Genomic DNA, 15794 nt, shown 5'->3' with positions numbered 1-15794 from the left:
TGCTGACGCCACCGCCACCGCCGCTTCCGCCAAAACCATTGATGTTGTTGCTGTGGATGATGTGGGTGTGGGTACTGCTGATCGGGTTTGCCGAATGTATGGTTTTTGTCGCTGTCTGCTGTTTGCGCTTGTGTCCGGTTATGCTTAGAGCCGCCGATAGACTCGAAGCCGCATGCAGGATCGAGCGCTGATTGAAAATACTATTGGAGGCTGCCGCTGCAGCCGCGTTGTTGTTCTTCCGAAACTTCTGATGCTGATGATGATGATGGTGACCTGATGGTGGCAGCGGTGGCGGCGGCGGCGGTGGCGGTGGCTGCTGTTGCGCCGGCGGTGGATGTAGCGTCGGCGGTTGTCACGAACATGCCACCTCCGTCGTCGTGGCAGTGCTGTTGCTTCCGTTATTATGCGCCTGCGACTGCGGTGACGACTGCCCTTGCTGCTGCTGCTGCTGCTCCTGCTCCGATGTATCCAACTCCGAGCCGTTCTTGCCAGATGTCTTAAAACTTGGCGCATTCGTTTGTGCCGCAGTGGGTGTGGTGGGCGTCTGAGCTCCCAAATCGCTCGATGCATTCGAATTATCCTCCGTCAGCTGGATAAAACCCAAGAACTCAATCAAAAAGATCCGCGATTAATATGGCTAGCGCCTGTACTTACCGATTCACTTAGCCGGTGGATCTTGGCGCCGCTATCCCGTCCCCGATTGCCACTGGCTAGCTGCGTCTGACTGCCCGGCGGCAGAGCTTCCTGCGACTGGGCCAATTCTGTGGAGAGTCGCTTGCGGTTGGCCAGCAGCGTGTTGTTAAAGCTAGTGTGGCTCTCCATGGACTTGCGCTCGCGTTTGAGGAAGTCAGCGTCCAAGTAGACGGTGAGCTGCTTGCGCTTTACATGCCGCGCATCGATGGCCATGCCCTCCTTGAGCATCTTGATGTTGACCTAGAAACAACCATAATATCGATTAACCACCACCGAATATGAATACTCTTTCGACGCTACTTACGCCATGCATGATCACGTGCTCTGTGAAATTCTGTATGCTTTCTGTGAGGTCGACGTTGAGGTTCTCCGAACGCTCAAACTCCAGACCGATGAACCACATGGAGCAGAAGGGAGCCGATGTCACTGAGGCCTGGTTGGGCGGGGGCTGCTTCAGGTCGTCCTCGTTGCCGCTGTTGTTCTGCGAGTTGTTCGCGCTCTCCCCCTTCTTCAGTTCAAAGCATTTGGGGTTGACGTGCGCCAGAGCAATGTGAGGATTTCGCTCCAAGTTGCCGATAAGCAGGCGGATCTTGGACTCGACGAGTCCACACCACTCCAGGTGGTCGTCAGCCGTCTGCGAGTTGACCAACAGCACTATGAAGTGGCGATATCTGTAGAAAAAGCTGGGCGCCTCGAAGAGACGCTCCCAGGATGCGCGGCCAAGCATGATCTCGTCCGTAATGTTCATGCCGCGAGTGAACTCGGTCAACATGACCTTCTTGGTGGATTCGGACACATTAAATGTGGAATTCTGTTGTGGATACGCAGGCGTTATGATTGGCATCAGATGATAGCGATCTGATGCATTGACGCGCGGATCCCAGACCTAACCCAGCCGCGGAAGCATTAAAGAGTTGGATCAATTAAAGAAAACACTTTCCGATTTGGGAAGCAAAACTTCTTTACATACCTGAAATCTGAGATTCACGTTGTCGGGGTGCTTGAGTAGCACCGGATTAGGCCACTTCCAGCGCGAAAAGACCAAGAAGAACTTGTGCACCAAGGTGGCAGCTGTAGCGTTCGGGTACAGCTGGCAAGTCCGGGCCACCAGCATGGCCCAGGTGACGCCGCCGAAGTAGCCCAGCGAATTAGAATAAATACCATGCTCTGCGGATAGAGAAATATTTAGTTTGCTGCAATGACTAGGGGTTGGTCGAATACATACTCTTGGCCCACAGCTTGATGGTGCGCAAGGCTAGGCGAAAATTCTCAATGTTGGGCACCAGGGCCAGGATCTCGTCCGTCACACGGCAGCCGTTGAGGCTGCGCACCGAGCGATGATCCAGATTCCGAAGCAAATTATCATCGCGCAGATCAAAGTCGTCGGGTATCTCTTTAAGCGAAAGTCGCGCGAACAGCAAATCGATTTCGATGCCATCAAAGTTCATTTTGATGACTGGCACAAAGGCCTCTTCCACGGAGCGACACTCGGTGACCTCCGGCTGCTTCTTCAGCACCTCGAAGAAGCTCTGAAAGTAGTCGGCGCGCTCAATGTTGCGGGGAGCCACGCACAGGGCATCGATATCGGCTCCCTTGTGGTGCACACCGAGGCGATACGACCCGAAGGTGTATATCTTTCCGCCCAGCTTTTCGGCAGCGGACTCTGGCATGTTCTTGCTGACGGACATCTCCTTCACCCACTGCTTGACCAGCGTATTGAGCTTGGCCAGGATCTCCATGCGGTGGTTCAGCTCTTCCTGGCTCTCGAACACGTTGAACGGCTCCAGGGAGGCGCGGAGGTTCTCCGTCCGCTGCAGGTCCGCCGGTTTCGGCTCGGCCAGGCTGATGGCCGAGGTCATGCCCAACTGTTTGGCGGGCTGGCCCCCCGAGGTAGAATTGCCATTGTGTTGATGTTGGTGCTGGTATTGCTGTTGCTGTTGCTGCTGCTGCTGATTCTGGCGATGTGTTGGTTCGGAATTCCACATTTTGTATAAGTTGGGCTTAAAATATAGGTACTGGAGTACCGGGAAGCAAATGGATTAGTTGATGCTCTGCTCTAAGGCGTTTGTGACGATTGGTTATCTCACCTATCTAGGCTTAAAATGTATGTATTGTAGTACAATTAAGTTGCTCGTGCTGCTGCCCAAAAAATGGAATTGTATCTGTTGCCACTTGCTTTGTCCTTTTTGTTTCTCGTCTTCCACTTCGCTTTGTTGTTCTTCCTCTTCTTAATCCTGGGACTTTTATGCGCTAAATAAAATGCTGAAAGCAGTTCATATATATATAACTTTAACAGACAATTGCAATTTATATGAGTGCTGACGAAACTGCGATAAGATTTTTTACCCCACAAACGCACACACCACCAGCACCGTTATGTGAGAAAGCAAAACAATGAACGCCAAGCGGCAGCTGGTCACACTGGAACGCACTCTCTTCTCTCTCTCTCTCCCACACACGCTCTTTCTTTCGATTGGGGCATAAACAAATGCGTAAATAAATTAGCGCAAAGAGATGTGCCGCGGGGTGCGGGCTGCGTGCAAAAGTGCCAACTAATCGTGGAAATTGACAAACATAAACAAAGAAACCACAAGCAGAGGCAAACCATCATTTTCCTTGCATATGCAGGCACTGAGCGCACCTCACGCGCTCCAACTCACGCTCACGCACACCTACACCTACACTGGCAGGCAAGCGTATACATACACGCCGAAAAACAAAATACATAAGAGTGGGGGGAAACTTTTATCTCTTTTATCCTACCTGCGCTGAGTCGTATCTTCTTGTGTGGGATCCAATCTACAAGCGAATCTTCAGGCCAAGTGAATCCCGGCTACGGGACGTGCCTCCTGTACATATGGGCAATGTATAATTTTGTAATTTGGCAGCAGCGGGCGCGTCGTCGAGTGTTGCCCATTCATGCGTTGTGGTTGGAGTCCGGCGTGTGCAGACTTTTTGCAACTCTTGCGTCTTTTGCTGTCGCTTTATCTTCTGGCTTCCTGCCCTCTGCGCTTTTCACTATTTTTCTACCTCTTTTTACCACTGTATGCGGCCTCTCGCGTTTTTTATGCTACGTGACGTTCTCTGGCAGCGAAGCAAACTGACGCACACGCATTTAGTAGAGGAGCACAACAAAAAACACTATTAGCCTTTTGCTGGGGGGCTTTTGTAGCGGGGCACGGTTCTCGATTAGGTTGGGGGCCGACTTGGTTGCTTTTAACGTGCGCCAAACATTTTCCGCTGCTTTTTTTTCTTTTGATTTGCGCGTTCTAGCAATTATAATGCAGTGTGACCGCGGATGAAGTATCCCTTCGGACCCTCAGAAATATACCGTCTCATTTTTAAAATATACCGTAAATATACCAAACTTAGCCCACTTCAGCCCCCGTTACTTAAACAGGTGAAAATAATAGCGTTTATCTTTATTAAACGATAGAGACCACGATATCTTTCAACTGACCTGCTCTAGAATTAGTCGAAATGCATTAAATTAGTAGAGGGTGCTAAAGTACCCACAATGTACCGATGACAAAAACGAACTAAGCCCACTTAAGCCACCTATTTAAACAGTTCAAAGACTTCAGGAATATGGCGGCAAATAGTACCGTCTGTGAATACTTCTTGTAGATCTATGCCTTTGGACTTAAAAAACGCGATATCTAAGATATCATATCTTTCTCCTGAACTATTATGAACTATGAACTAAAACTATTCAATTTTCATTTCCGGTGGAATATTAAAATATAGTGGTCTAAAATGGGTTAAGCGTTCTCCTTCAAGGATTGAAAGCCATTTTCTTCGATTTTAATATTAGATTTGATTTACTAGCTAAATGGGACTCTCAACCCTAAACATGTAATTGTATCCCTTTGATGAAGTAATTTTGCACACGATGTGAACGAAACGGAAGTGTGTATGAAATTTTCCGTCAGTGCTGCTGGTAACCGATTACAATTCTGTTTTGATTAGTTAGTCCTGTATAAATATCTCGATCTTGATCCTCATTCTTAGTCTCTATAAGAAGACAATAAATTGATATTTTTTAAGCTGAAATTTGTTGTGTTTGTTGTTTAAAACAGAGACTGCATTCTGCATTCATTGGAGCCTAGGATAATAAACATTTCCTCAATTCTATAGTATCCTTTTTCGCAGGGTATTTGCCAAAAATATCGGTATTTTGTGTGATATGATGCGATAGGATGCGTCGCGCTGCCAAAAACCTCAATGCGACGCTCTGGCAACGCCGGAAACAGCTGGGGCAATTTCGCATCGATTCTGTTTATATTATTTCTGGAAAATGTTGAAACTCCACCGAAAACTCCACTTAATGGCTGTCACAACATGATTCCCTGGATGCGCGAAAAATTCAACGAAAAGCGCGCGAAGTGGCTCTCGCGGAGTAATCGGTCAGCCACTCCACACAGTCCCGGGAGCAGTCGCCTTCACACCGCCAGCAGTGCCAGCGATGCCGAGAGTCTCAGCTCCGCCTCGCTAAATGTGCCCACCACGGAGACAGAGACCCAGACAGACGTTGTCGTGGGCGGCAGACCCGTTGTGGGTGGCGGCAGCTGTGTCATGCGCACGCCTTCGCCGGCTCGGAGGCGTCGCATGCACCTGGAGCTGCAACTGCATATGCAAGCCACCCACAATGGCCCTGGAATGTCCAGTGCTGGTGGAGGAGACCCACTAGACACACCCACTCCATACCAGCAGCATGAAAATGCGTAAGTTGGCAGGCGATTAAATGTCTAACGAGTGGCTTCCAATACTGTTTAATCTTTTATATATTTTCGAAATTCTCCGTTGGATTTCCACTCATCGTTCTAAAAACAAACTATGCAAAAACTGCGCAGTTTGTTCCTCAGGTGGGCCTCTCATATCTTTCGATCATCTCCAGCCACTAATCGTTACGTCTCTTGCAGAAAGACATGCCAGTCCGGCCGCGTCGACCCGGAGGGTTCGACGGGGGCAGAGGGAGAGGACTCTCTTAAGGCGACCGATTCCATCACGGTGCGCGTCATATGTCCCAGTTCGCGGGTCCTCGTCTTCAAGACGAACGTAAACAAGCGCCTTAACGATCTGAAGAGCGAGGTCATCCTGGAGCTGAGCGACGATCCCGATTCCATCCAGCTGTTTGCCCCCGATGTGCGCCACCTGAATCCGCGCTACCGCCTCTATCGGGCCGAGTACTATGGCGCGGAACTGAACGAGGCCGAGACGTTGGCCCAGCTCCAGGTGCGCCAAAACGAGACTTTTATACTCTCGGCCAGGCGCAGTACGCTCGCACAGACGGTGTCGCGTATCCGGGAGGTGCCTGGGCCCAACGAGCAGCTGCTGGAGAGCGCTACGCGTTATGTGCCCACCAACGCCTGCTCGCTGCCAACAATCGACATCAACGAGATTTTTCAGCAGTCGAACGTGAGTGTTTGAAGAGGCGTAGGGGGTGCCCGGACTAGTGACAAACATTTTTATTCCAGATTCAATACGATGTACGCAAGGTACTGATCTCCTTGGCCCAGGCCTCGGCTGCCGTCTTAGGGGCTGGGCCGTATGCCCCTCGCCTGATAACCATGCTGAAGCAGCGCCTGATCAACCGACGCAACCACCAGTCGGACACACTGCAGTGCCTCGTGGATATGGGATTCAAGAGGGAAATGGCCGCTTTTGCCCTGAAGGCCAACAGCGGCATTTACTCCAGCACCTTGGAGTGGCTGATACAGAACCAGAACGAGGATATCCTGCAGGAACCGAACATCAATATGCAGCAGAGCATGTCCTCTATATCGCCCTCGGCTATTGTCACGAATAACGTAACAATCAACCACGACTCAGTTGTCGCTCACGGTCCCCAAATGAACTAATCTTGCAATTACCGCAGGAAACCATCGAGAACACCGCTGCGCTCATGGAGATCGTGCGCATCTACAGTCACCGTGACTCGCCACCTAGCGATGAGATAGTCGAATCTCTCACCGAAATGGGCTTCGAGGAGGCGGCCGTGGTGTCGGCGCTAAAGAGAACCGGCAACAACAAGGCCTCCGCCTGCGAGTGGCTCTGCGACAATCGTACCGGCAGTGTGATTGAGCTGCGCGAGGGTCTGGCCCCCGATTCTCCCATCCTAAAAGTTATTCTCGAAATGCCGCAGGTCCAAATGACGCTCAGCAATCCCAAGACATTTTTAGGTAGAGTAGATACAATTATTCCTATTGCTCCCAAGAGAGCTAACTAATCCTTATGTTGTTGCTCTGATGACAGCATTTCTGGCCATTCTGGAGAACGAGCATGCAATACGCGTGTGGCGTGGCGATAACGACACCACCTCGATCATCACACATATCCTGCAAAAGTACCATGAGGAGAAGCATGTGCTGGGCATCAATCAGTTCTATACGAACCGATGGTGAACTCGACCCGGCTAGATGCTGCATCTGCTGCAACTGCGCCCCAAAGTGGCTTTATAATGAGATTAACCAAATTATATTTATACATACACATACTATAAACATACATACATACATAAATATATGTGCACTCATACCCAGGCGCTTACCAGAAGCGAATGCCTGGAGCCGGTCCCATTTTTGGGTCCTTCAGCACGTATGTTTGTGTATGTGTGTGTCTTATGAGTATGTGAAGAGTATTTTTGTAGCCAAAACTATGAATGTAAACCGCACAAAGCCAAAGACGCAATCGCTTTGCCAGGAGCACGCGGCTGCACTCTCGAAACGCTTACCGATCAGTACGAATAACGCATTATACTATTATATACATAGTCGTATAGGAAATAGTTCTAGTCAGCCGCAGTAAGAAGGCCAGGCCCCGGCTTTCACTTAGTCTATCAACTATCTATCTGCTATATCATCTTCACTCAATCTCGGATCTCGCACTCATGGGCCACTCTTCGACCCTACACTTAGTACACATATATCTCCGGATAGTTGTAAGCGAGCGATCTCTTGTTGATTTCTGTGCGCTGTATTGGAAATCTGTTGTACATGTGGGGGCTAACAAACCGACAACCGACAGCCGACTTTGAACATATAGTATTATTTTGTAAACCAAATATTCTATTAGCATTGTTTTAACAATAAGCAAATAAATCAATTAGTTTTTGATAAAAAAAACGCTGAAGCTATGAGAACGATTACGTTTTTTTGTGCTACGTGGATTGGGTCGACTTATGGGCCATTTAAGTTGGCTATAAAATATCTTTCTAAAGGGTTTTAAAGATGGCTTCACCGAAGAGAATGTTTATGGATCGTGTGGATCGCACCCCGTGAAAAATCATTGATCGAGCGAAAGTAAAAGGGAAAATTCACAGAAAATTCAATAGTGAGTCCCCCAAAATGTTCTAGGTAATCTTAGCAACAACAGGCTAAAGCTATCTGAATCATACCACGTTTCTAACGGTGCTATTAGGGCAAGGAAGCACTCAATCCAGCATTGGTGGCCCCTCGGCGTATGAGTAATATTTAACCAGAATGATTCACACATGCAGATAAGTGGGTGGCCGGGGTCTTTAACCCCCTGCGTAATACCAGAACATATGTTAAGCGGAATAGTTGTTTTCATTACTCCTCACTGCAATTTGTATAAATTGTATTGCTTTGTTGTTCAGCATCGGAATAATTCTGCAATTGCACTTTTAATGTATCACAATTAATTTTCCATGTGGCCGCACATTTCTCATCGCATTGTTCTATTTGGAGCGCAACATCAGCCACCACCACAAGCAAAGCAAAGAGAGCAACAGAACTATTCTATTCAATTGTTTCATTTCCGCTTTTTTTTACCATACGAGTATGTATGCTGAGTGCGGTGCCCTTGATGGGGTCGGGAAAGATGGGGGCGATGCATTTTAATTTATGTTAAGCGAGTTCATGTACTCGTAGTGGTTGTATCCATGAGATACATTCACTGGCTAGTGGCTTTTAATTAATATTTTGCGCGCAATTGTTGAATTGTTTAGGAAATACATAGAAACGGTCATCGAGAAAATTACTTAAATCTATGGTCAGATGTAATTTTTATTAAATGTTTGCGGTTGCCGCTGCAACAGCTCTCCACACACTCTCCGCCTAATGGCCCTTGTCGCTGACGATGGCCATGCAAATCTATCTCTAAAAATTGATGACGCATGCAGCGGCAGGGAGGGCGTCACGGGACGTACATATATAGTATAATAAATCATCTGGAGTCCTGGTCGCAAGGGGGGGGGTGGGGGAGTACTCGTAGCTCCTCAATGTGGCCGAGGCAAATGAGTTTTTGATATTATCAAAAGACGAAATGCATTGACAAGGACGACGAGCGAAGAACATCGTTCAGCTAATCCTCCCCCGCAGCCAGGCAGGCACACGCCCCAGCCCACGTCCTTCCCCCAGTGGGCCATAAAAAAACATCAGCTTCAGAGTTCTTGAGCGTGCTCGAGGCCCCGAGCCCAGAACCAGAGGGGTTCTGGATGTTGAAGTCGTGTGGCGCTGCGCTGGCAATTTCCGTTGCATATTGGTAGCGGCCGCAAATCTATAAACAGCATTATCGACGCCCCCACCGAAAGCGAGACAATGCGAACCCGAATGGAGTGGAGGAGTGGAAATATGGCGAATGGTTGGGTGGGGAAGGGCGGGTTGGGGGGAAAAAGCTGCTATGAAATTCCGCAATTTGTATGAAAATGAAAATGTTTTGTCATTTCGCATTCAATGATTTAAAATTCCAGTCGCATGCGTTTTTGGCGAGTTTTCCATGTTTATATTTGCCATTAAATGACAAACTTCCCAAAATGGCACGGTACTCAGGAAAAAAAATGCATTTAATATGCATTAATATGGCCAGGATTATGGATCGAGTCCGCATCCTCATCAGCATCCAAAATCGAATTTACGTACGATTATATAATAAAATATTGAAATTGGGCAATGCATAATACGTGCCCATTGTCAATAAGCTCTTGGGTATGAAATACATTAAATAGGCCAAACAACTCAATCAGCATTCCAACTTGAATACTCTAACTTGCCACAAATTGTGTCACAGGGTAAAGAAATATGTAGATGCCAGGGGGGAAGTACTTTCGAGACAGTCAGGACAGTGCAAAGTCTTTGGTATACTCGCATAAAGAACCCAATGATTTAAAATAATTGCATTTTATTTATTGAATTTCCCTACATTTCATGCATTGTGTAATTTGATTGTTGTAATGCTATTTGCGTTTCCCAAGGACTGACTGAACTGATTTGCATACAAACTGCTTTTGAGCTCTGAAAAAGATTATGAAGAAAATAATTGGATGGCCAATATGGCTTCACCGAATGAGTAAAATCAGTTAAACATTAAAATGGAATTTATATTTTAATTTCCCGAAAACTACAACATGGAATTCGAAATGTAACAGCTTTTTCCTTGCCAAAATGCTTACCATCCCCAGAAGAGGATGGCGACAGGCCCTTAGAATTCCGTATTCATTCGGCATCGGAGAAGGCAACTCCCAGGCCCAATTAACCATTTAAAACCGAATCGAACTCCTTCATTAGCAAACATTGCCCTATTTCCATTTGCTACCCTCAGTGGCAAATATTTCATTTATATGCCATAAATACTTGTATCAAACTTTCAACGCGACATGAAAATTAAACGAAAATGGGAACCCCCACATCAGATATCCTTCCCCGCCCTGTGTATCCCATCTATCTGTATTCTGTCGTTTGTCTTTACGGGGCAGCAAATAAAAATTCTGCTTTAACGCATGAAATCACACAAAGATACTAAAAATTTGAACATGCAACTTTATGTTGGGGCAAACGGCATGGAGTCTGCGGCAAGGATGTCCTTTACATGGCCACTACTCCTCCAGGAGGAGGGGGAGGTCGGCGGGGCAGACAGCACACAACACACACACATGCATACAAAGCAGCAACAACCAAAACGGTACAGTTTATGACGCAGTAGGCCAACAGTCCCCCGGCCCCGTCCCTCGGCTCGCCAGCCTCGCCTCATAAATATAAAAATTAGTTGCCGGTCAGTTAGCAAGTGGGCGGTGGTTGGGTGGTTTGGGTTGGATCGGTCCGTTTCGTTTCGTTTCGACCTCGACTGGGAAGGAAGGCCATGCTGGCCGCCCACAATTAATTAATTAGTTCAGTTGACAAAAATTGCGGTGTTTGCTGGTGGGGTGAACGTGGGTGGAGCGGGTGTTGAGGGTCATACAGGCAGGGTCCTGCAGCCAGCCCGGCATGTGTCTATGATTGGACTGGGTCGGAGTCGTCGTCTCTTCGAGTCAGTGCGTTTGTGTTCGTTTGCCTGTGAGTGGGTTGGTTGACCGTTTCGGCTGATTCTAATTATGTTTATGCGTCCTTGCTGTTTGTGATGTTCTATTATATATATATTTATATTTTTATATATTTTATATTTTATATATTTAAATATTTATATATGTATAATTTACATTGCTTTAATTAACTTTATTCACAAACTTAGCGATCGCATAAACGAAGGTATTATGTGAATATTGTGCTCTGTGTGTGTGTGTGCTCATATTTATGTACATGTGTGGGTGAGACTGTTTTGGGGCCACTTTGACCATTCTGTGTGTCATTTCAGTCAAGGGTCGTGTGGCAGGCGGCAGCGGTCAACTGTTTTCATAAGCGTAGCAAATATTTTCACAAGGCCAATTAGTGGGCAGCCCCAGCTGACCGCACAGCTGCCGAGAGTGTAGCCCCACATCCCATCATTATCCCCCACCCCCCTTTTACCCAGTAGCCGTACTGTTGCGGCTCCCTCTGTGGCTGACCATCCTGCTCCGTTTTTTCTCCTCAGCCGCATCCGTAGCACAGTTCCAAAATTAATAAGAGCACCAAACTTTCAAGCTACTCTTCTTTTTGGCTGCCGGTCTCGTCTCTCTCCGCTCTCCGCTCTCCACTCTCCTTAGCTGCTGCTCCATGCTCACATTCTGGTTTTTTGTCAACGGCTTCTTCGCCTCCACACCCCGCCCTCGACAGGGAGCGAGCAACATACTTGCGAACAAAAGTGAAAAAGGCAAAAGCAATAAAGTTTTCAATTGTTTCTTTCGCACTCTATGCAAGAGTACAGTTCTTTCTCTTCTTCTTCTACATCATCTTCTTCATCCTCTTATTTGACTATTTTTAGTTTTTACAGTTTTTGTGTGTAGTCGTCGGCAGAGGGAGAGAAAGGGGCAGAAGCATGAGCAGAAGCAGAGAGTCGACTGCGCTGCCTGCTGCTGCTGCTTGAAAAAGTTTTTAACTGGCGCTGACTTTAAGTGCAATTCAGTGCCGAGGCCGAGGCGCACAAAAAATGCTAAAACTTTTCTCTACACCCCGCCCCTTCCCACATGCAGTTGACTTTTTGTTGCCGGTCTCGGTCTTCCTCTCTCTGGCCCCTCTGCTCTGTTCTGTTTTGCGGCTGCCACATTCGTTTTGTTCTCCGTTTTCTCCAGTTTAAAAACGCATTGCCAAATGTGTCACTGAGAAGTTCTACTTCTTGTTGTTGTTTTTTTTTGTATACCCTTTCAGAGGGTTTTCTGATTTTGAACGGGTGTTTATACAAAAATAAAAAAAAAAACAGAAACAAGAATCTGTGGTTTGTCTCAAAAGACAATATATTTACAAAAGGGATAGAAGAGATCGCTGCCATTGGAACTATGAATCTGCAAGGGTATCAAACGTCCGACCTTACCTCTGATTTGGTTTTTCGCTTTCTGTTCCCTCTCCCTCTCTCGCTCTAGCCTAGCACAATGCAAGCTTACACTACCGTTATATGGCAGGAGAGTGAAAGAGCGACTGCGGTATGCGGTCGCTTTGTCTCATGCATTGCACATTTTGCACTTGACACAATGAGAAACGCAAAAGCATCCTTTGCGCGAGCGGGAGAGCCATGAGTCGAACGGCACTTAGCGGGTCAGTGCTCACGTTTTATCCTCAACCCCTTGTTGCCCAGGTGATGTTGCCACAAAGGACCCCGCTACCATAACAATCTGAGCTTATGTACATATCTAGGTTGAGTGTCCTAATGCGTGGCTAAATGCTGACATTCATATTTTTTCCGTTTTAAAAAGTATTCATTTTCGCTACAATTCCAGGTCGTTCAGTCATCACAGCGCTATGACCGTCTTTCTTGTTTACTCATCAGCTAATGGATAACGGGTGGATGGTTGGCCAATGTGTACAATTGCTACTATTTTTACAATTTTTTGCCATATAATTATAACTCCAACAAGTTTGTAATTAATTACTCGAATTGCAACGACTAAGTACAGGTACTTACGAATTACCATGCGAATTATGAAGCCGTCCAGCAATGGAAACAAAACAAAACAAATTGAATTCCTTGGATGGCTTTCCATAAACACTCTCCAATTGCCATTTCTTTTCTATCCGATTGATTTCGCAAGTCAAGCGGCTTTTAAGCCGATCTGACGCTAACAAGCTGCGTCAGGCAGACAGCGATGTGGACTCCCAAGACGGATTAGTTTTTAATGAGTCCGTTAGGCAGAAATTAATGAGGCAGATCGCAACAGACCGCCCACTGCAGACCCCCACTGCCCGCTGGTCTGGGAGCATTCTCACGTGCGCGGCAAATAAATCATCATTGCCAAAAGCCGAAGGAAAAGCAACAAATACTAAGGAATACAATTGCAATTTCCTGTGTCCTGTATCCTGTGTCTTGCTCTGGCCTTCCCTCAAATCCTGACAAATGAGCGCAATTTCATAGCTCAAAGGATATTAACGTGTATTAGCAGGAAAGACCCCGAGAGAGAGAGAGAGAGAGATGTAAAGGACAGGCACTGGACGAGCGAATGCATTAAGTCAACTTACTGTGGTAAATAGGGGAGAATTAACAAGAACGACGCCCATCCAGGGAGGAAAGCACGTTGCTTGCAGCATCAAATTTGCTGCTTCATTTATAAGGATTAAGGGGCCCAAAAACAGTAAAAACTCATAAAGAAATTACTTGCAAGAAATGCAACAAGCATAGATGTGCGAAAAGGTCTGTGTATGTAGACCCTCTCACTGCCCAACCCCTATACGCGCTCAGAGGGTGGAAATCTTGTCCACTGGGTGGGTGGGTGATTCGCTAAGTGCGTGGGTGCGTTGTCCGCGTTGGGCAAACACGGATTATGCATTAGTTTGCAGTTGTATTCCAAGATTTGAGGTTGATATCGTTATGGCAAATCAACAAAGTTCTTTGGCAATTTATTATTAATTTTTTTCAAAACTAGAAGTGCAGCTTTGAATAGATTTTTATAGAAACACACAGATAGAATGATTTAGCTAATCAGGAATAGAACTAACAGTACATACATATATAATCTCAATCTTTATACGCCATGAAAATGCAGGCAGCATTTCCCAAGAGTAACATTTTCTGTTTTTCCCCTTTTACACAATATTACTTTTAGTACAACCCTTTTGGAGGCATTTACAAAGTTTAGAGATGAATTGGAGCCTTGTCATATGGATCCGTTCTTCACATCAGGTGTCCTGGATGTCATCTCTTTGCGGCTGGGCCATTAAAGTCGGTGCGGATGTCAACAACACAACTCCCAAGATATTATAATTAAAGCCAAGTCCTGTTTGTCTGTACAAAGGAGTTTCGCTTTCTCCGCTTCGTTCCGTTTTACGAAAGTATTGTTTCTTTTGTTGAGTTCGGTGAAATGTTTTTTGAAATTTTGTGCGTTGTCTCGGGCGTTTGTTGTCTGTTGTCCCTGCTGTTTGTCGTTTTCTGCGGTCCCCACAACATTCAGCCACAAGAACAGCCAAGTCGCAGGACCAGAACAACATCAACAGCTTGCCTTACAACGGAAACGGCAACGGCAGCGGCAACCGACGGAAGCAAGAACAACAGCCCATGCCTGCTACGGCTATATGCCTTTTTAACTTGATTTAATGAGTGCAGGGAAAGACATCAACAAGAAAAATGAAATAACTGTCATTGAAGACATGGAAAAGGGAGCGCAAATGGTGGATAGACAACGCTTCGCCCCCACTTCTTGGGGTTGGATACAGTCGGGTTGAGCCGTCGCCTGATGGAGTGCGAGGCTGCGCCACTTAACTGGGACACGACACCACGGTGTCCGCCTGCTGCTGGCATGGCACTCTACTGGGTGTGGCAGGGCGCAATTATGCAGCAAATTAACGCTTTATATTTATTAAAAGGAAAACCCAAGGAAATGAGTATAGGCGTGGTCTCCACCGGGGGATGAATGTTTTTTTGCAGGAAAAATGTTGCACAGCACACAGTCAATTTTCTTTGACAGTTTCCCCAAAATATGGACTCGGTAGTCCGGAGATGGGGTTCCGTTGTTGAAAGCCTATCTATCAGAGTGCTCGTTGACGTTGGGCAGAGCTAAAATTTATTGTCATTGAAATTTATGTGGAGCCGGCGACCATTCAGAGGTGGAGTCTCAGGTACAACATGCATTAACACAAGCTTTAATCAGATTACAGTTTATTCCGAGAATTTCATAATTACAAATTCCCTTATAGAACTTATAGAAATGTTTATCTGTGGCTTGCTCGTAGTGGGAGTATCATTTTCTAGCCCCGATTGTCAGCACCTTTGAGTCACCACAACGCTGAGACATATTCGGTTTCAGTCTAGATTTATTATTTAGTTTACAGGGTCATTAATCCATATTTTCGGGTCTACGAGATGACGCACATGCCGCACTCCTCCATGACGCAGCAGGCGCCCAACATCAGGCAGCATTCCATTTCCCCCTGCGAGGGTCCAGTGGCGGTCGGGCCGTAGGGGGGCTGCTCCACCACCACCACGGGCTGTGTGTACATGGGCGAGGGCATAATCACCTCCACTGGCGGCGGGGGCTGCATCACTTCGATGACCTCCACTGGCGGTGGGTAGTACGGATCGATCACGTCCATTTGGTAGCCTTGATTGTAGTACATTTTCTTTGATTCCTTGGTCGCTTTGGAGTAACTAAATTTGACTAAACGGTTCGACTAAGTGGTGGCTGCCCGGGAACGTGCCTATAACTGAAGCAACGAAGAAAAGTTGGCTCGGCATATACATATATTTTACGCAGTTTTATCTAAAGCCCGGGGAATTTGATCAATGAGCTGCCCTGATTACGAATA

At 46.8% G+C, this 15794-nt stretch overlaps 3 protein-coding genes across 3 annotated transcripts; 1 reads left to right on the top strand and 2 right to left on the bottom strand.

Annotated features, from left to right (window-relative positions):
• Positions 1–4: 4 nt before the first annotated feature.
• Positions 5–3962, bottom strand: LOC6590624 (poly(A) polymerase type 3). Its single transcript, XM_026985298.1, has 7 exons — positions 3457–3962; positions 2781–2955; positions 1919–2708; positions 1664–1860; positions 998–1579; positions 655–933; positions 5–589 (listed from the first exon to the last, which is right to left on the bottom strand). The coding sequence occupies exons 3-7, from the start codon at positions 2676–2678 to the stop codon at positions 353–355; spliced, it is 2055 nt and encodes a 684-aa protein (XP_026841099.1). The 5' UTR covers positions 2679–2708; positions 2781–2955; positions 3457–3962; the 3' UTR covers positions 5–352.
• A 989-nt stretch (positions 3963–4951) lies between these two features.
• LOC6590623 (ubiquitin-associated domain-containing protein 1) lies at positions 4952–7366 on the top strand. The gene is made up of 6 exons (XM_026985405.1): positions 4952–5417; positions 5547–5558; positions 5616–6111; positions 6171–6503; positions 6572–6875; positions 6949–7366. Exons 1-6 carry the CDS (start codon positions 5035–5037, stop codon positions 7095–7097), a joined length of 1677 nt encoding a protein of 558 aa, XP_026841206.1. The 5' UTR covers positions 4952–5034; the 3' UTR covers positions 7098–7366.
• A 7918-nt stretch (positions 7367–15284) lies between these two features.
• Positions 15285–15686, bottom strand: LOC6590622. The gene has a single exon (XM_002016673.2). The coding sequence runs from the start codon at positions 15603–15605 to the stop codon at positions 15345–15347; it is 261 nt and encodes an 86-aa protein (XP_002016709.1). The 5' UTR covers positions 15606–15686; the 3' UTR covers positions 15285–15344.
• Between the last annotated feature and the right edge of the window lie 108 nt (positions 15687–15794).

This window comes from Drosophila persimilis, unplaced genomic scaffold (assembly GCF_003286085.1).
Source record: "Drosophila persimilis strain 14011-0111.01,24,50 unplaced genomic scaffold, DperRS2 tig00000002-arrow-pilon, whole genome shotgun sequence".
Taxonomy (NCBI): Eukaryota; Metazoa; Arthropoda; class Insecta; order Diptera; family Drosophilidae; genus Drosophila; species Drosophila persimilis.
Note: the sequence above shows the minus strand (reverse complement) of the source record. Positions and strands in the feature narration are given on the sequence as shown.

What these genes read in the sequence shown, in the direction of transcription:
- LOC6590622 (XM_002016673.2), bottom strand. Translation starts at nt 15,605, where the DNA reads ATGTACTACAATCAAGGCTACCAAATGGACGTGATCGATCCGTACTAC.
- LOC6590624 (XM_026985298.1), bottom strand. Translation starts at nt 2,678, where the DNA reads ATGTGGAATTCCGAACCAACACATCGCCAGAATCAGCAGCAGCAGCAA. An exon ending in ACGTGAATCTCAGATTTCAG is followed by an intron (nt 1,580 to 1,663) that starts GTATGTAAAGAA and finishes CGGCTGGGTTAG; the next exon opens with GTCTGGGATCCGCGCGTCAA. An exon ending in TCCACCGGCTAAGTGAATCG is followed by an intron (nt 590 to 654) that starts GTAAGTACAGGC and finishes GGTTTTATCCAG; the next exon opens with CTGACGGAGGATAATTCGAA.
- LOC6590623 (XM_026985405.1), top strand. Translation starts at nt 5,035, where the DNA reads ATGATTCCCTGGATGCGCGAAAAATTCAACGAAAAGCGCGCGAAGTGG. An exon ending in AGATTTTTCAGCAGTCGAAC is followed by an intron (nt 6,112 to 6,170) that starts GTGAGTGTTTGA and finishes TTTTTATTCCAG; the next exon opens with ATTCAATACGATGTACGCAA. An exon ending in CGGCTATTGTCACGAATAAC is followed by an intron (nt 6,504 to 6,571) that starts GTAACAATCAAC and finishes CAATTACCGCAG; the next exon opens with GAAACCATCGAGAACACCGC.